The sequence below is a fragment of the Austrofundulus limnaeus genome, unplaced genomic scaffold (genome assembly GCF_001266775.1).
Source record: "Austrofundulus limnaeus strain Quisiro unplaced genomic scaffold, Austrofundulus_limnaeus-1.0 Scaffold961, whole genome shotgun sequence".
In the NCBI taxonomy this organism is placed as follows: domain Eukaryota; kingdom Metazoa; phylum Chordata; class Actinopteri; order Cyprinodontiformes; family Rivulidae; genus Austrofundulus; species Austrofundulus limnaeus.
The window spans coordinates 145,474-147,164 of record NW_013953363.1 but is presented as its reverse complement, the minus strand read 5'-3'; the positions used below and the strand labels follow the sequence as shown (position 1 = coordinate 147,164).

General features: G+C 36.5%; 1 protein-coding gene across 1 annotated transcript in view; it reads right to left on the bottom strand.

The window, feature by feature from the left end:
* The window catches only part of LOC106533529 (DENN domain-containing protein 2A), a gene marked incomplete at its 3' end in the record, with an annotated part of 102,980 nt that overhangs the window by 2,123 nt on the left and 99,166 nt on the right, over nucleotides 1–1,691 (bottom strand). The window contains 1 exon segment of the mRNA XM_014029871.1: nucleotides 1,496–1,573. Within this exon segment, the coding sequence (XP_013885325.1) occupies nucleotides 1,496–1,573 (78 nt within the window).

The window sequence follows — 1,691 nt, the reverse complement described above, 5'->3', positions numbered from 1 at the left end:
ATAGATAGATAGATAGATAGATAGATAGATAGATAGATAGATAGATAGATAGATAGATAGATAGATAGATAGATAGATAGATAGATAGATACTAGGGGTGCAACGATACAGGAAATTCACGGTTCGGTTTGATACTTTAGTCTCACGGTTTGATATTTTTTCGATACAAAAAGAGAAATGTCCATGCCCCTTTTAACTTTTAATTTATTTAAATTAATTATGAACATTTGTTTAACCTCAAAAGTACCATTTTTAATTAAATGTTGCTGAAACAGCAAGTTTCTCAGTGGATCTGTGCTCAAAAATACAGCCTAGGTGGAGTAGTCGAACACAGATCCACTGATCCTTCAACACAGAGCATCTTCAGAAGACAAGTTGATAAAGTAAATTTTAAAAATCTGTATTGTTCCATACAGCACTGTTTGATACGGGTACATGTATTGTTGCACCCCTAATAGACAGATATACCGCCATATTCGCACTAGGCTACATATGTCTGCTATGTCCTGTGTGACATGATTTGTTTGTGTACAAACTAATACACTATCAGAGTTTTATAAATTTATACTTCTCATTCAACCACAGTTAAATTCACTCTATCTACAAGTCACAGTTTATATGGGTAGTATTATTTTTTCACAATAACAAGCTGCAATGAAAACAAGCAAAAAATGAAATAAAAGTAACGACTTTCTACTTCTTGTCTTTTTACAAAATGTGAGGAGTAGAAAGTACAGATAATTGTGTGAAAATGTGAGAAGTAGAAGTAAAAAGTAGGCTGAAAAATAATCACTCAAGTAAAGTACAAGTACCCAAAAATTCTACTTAAGTACAGTAAAGAAGTATTTGTACTTAGTTACTTTACAGCTCTGCTTTGCATAAACTATTAGGAAATATTTGGGATTGGATTTGTTTTTACACAACAGCAAACCAGTTTGGTCTTGATCCTGCAGCCATTTGTTCACTGATCCAGTCGGAACTAAACTCTATTTCTCCAAACTGAGGTTGTTTAAAGAACAAGTTTATATACTGTACTTGTTTTTATTTTTCAGTGATGTATACTTCTTAAGATTCAGTGTACAAATTGATACATTTGTGCAGATTACACCAAAGAAACACATTAAAAAACTCCCATATGCTTACTTTAAATCTAATCCTATTTATGGCATGACTCGGAGAACATTTAAAAACCCAATTCAACATGTGCATAAATCTATGAATTATTACAGGGAACCTTTTGCACCAAAGCAACTATGCCAGCTGAATTTCATGTGTTGCTGTACTGGAGCCAGAACTAGGAGGTTTTGCGGGAAAGTGGGCGTGGCAGATAGTGGGTGTGGTTTTGTGGGCTCCAAGGATGGTATGTTGTTTTTATTATTGGAGGGAAGCTTGTACCATATGTGAGATTTTGTGTGATGTGAATTTCAAAGCAACTGGATGCAAGTTATGGCTGTAATTTGTGCATTTCTGTCTTTGCGTAAGTCACCACACCTACCTTTGAGAAGAGGTCAAAGCAACCCAGGCGGCTGACGATGCAGTAGACCTCGGGGAGCCTCCGGCCTTTACCACTGGGCTGCCAGAGAGGAGAGGATCATGGAGGTATGTATAACAGCTGGAGTGTGTTAAACCAGGTGACCGTGTGATCGGCTGGTGAAGCTAACAGCTAACGCTAAACAGTCAAGACTCTGGAT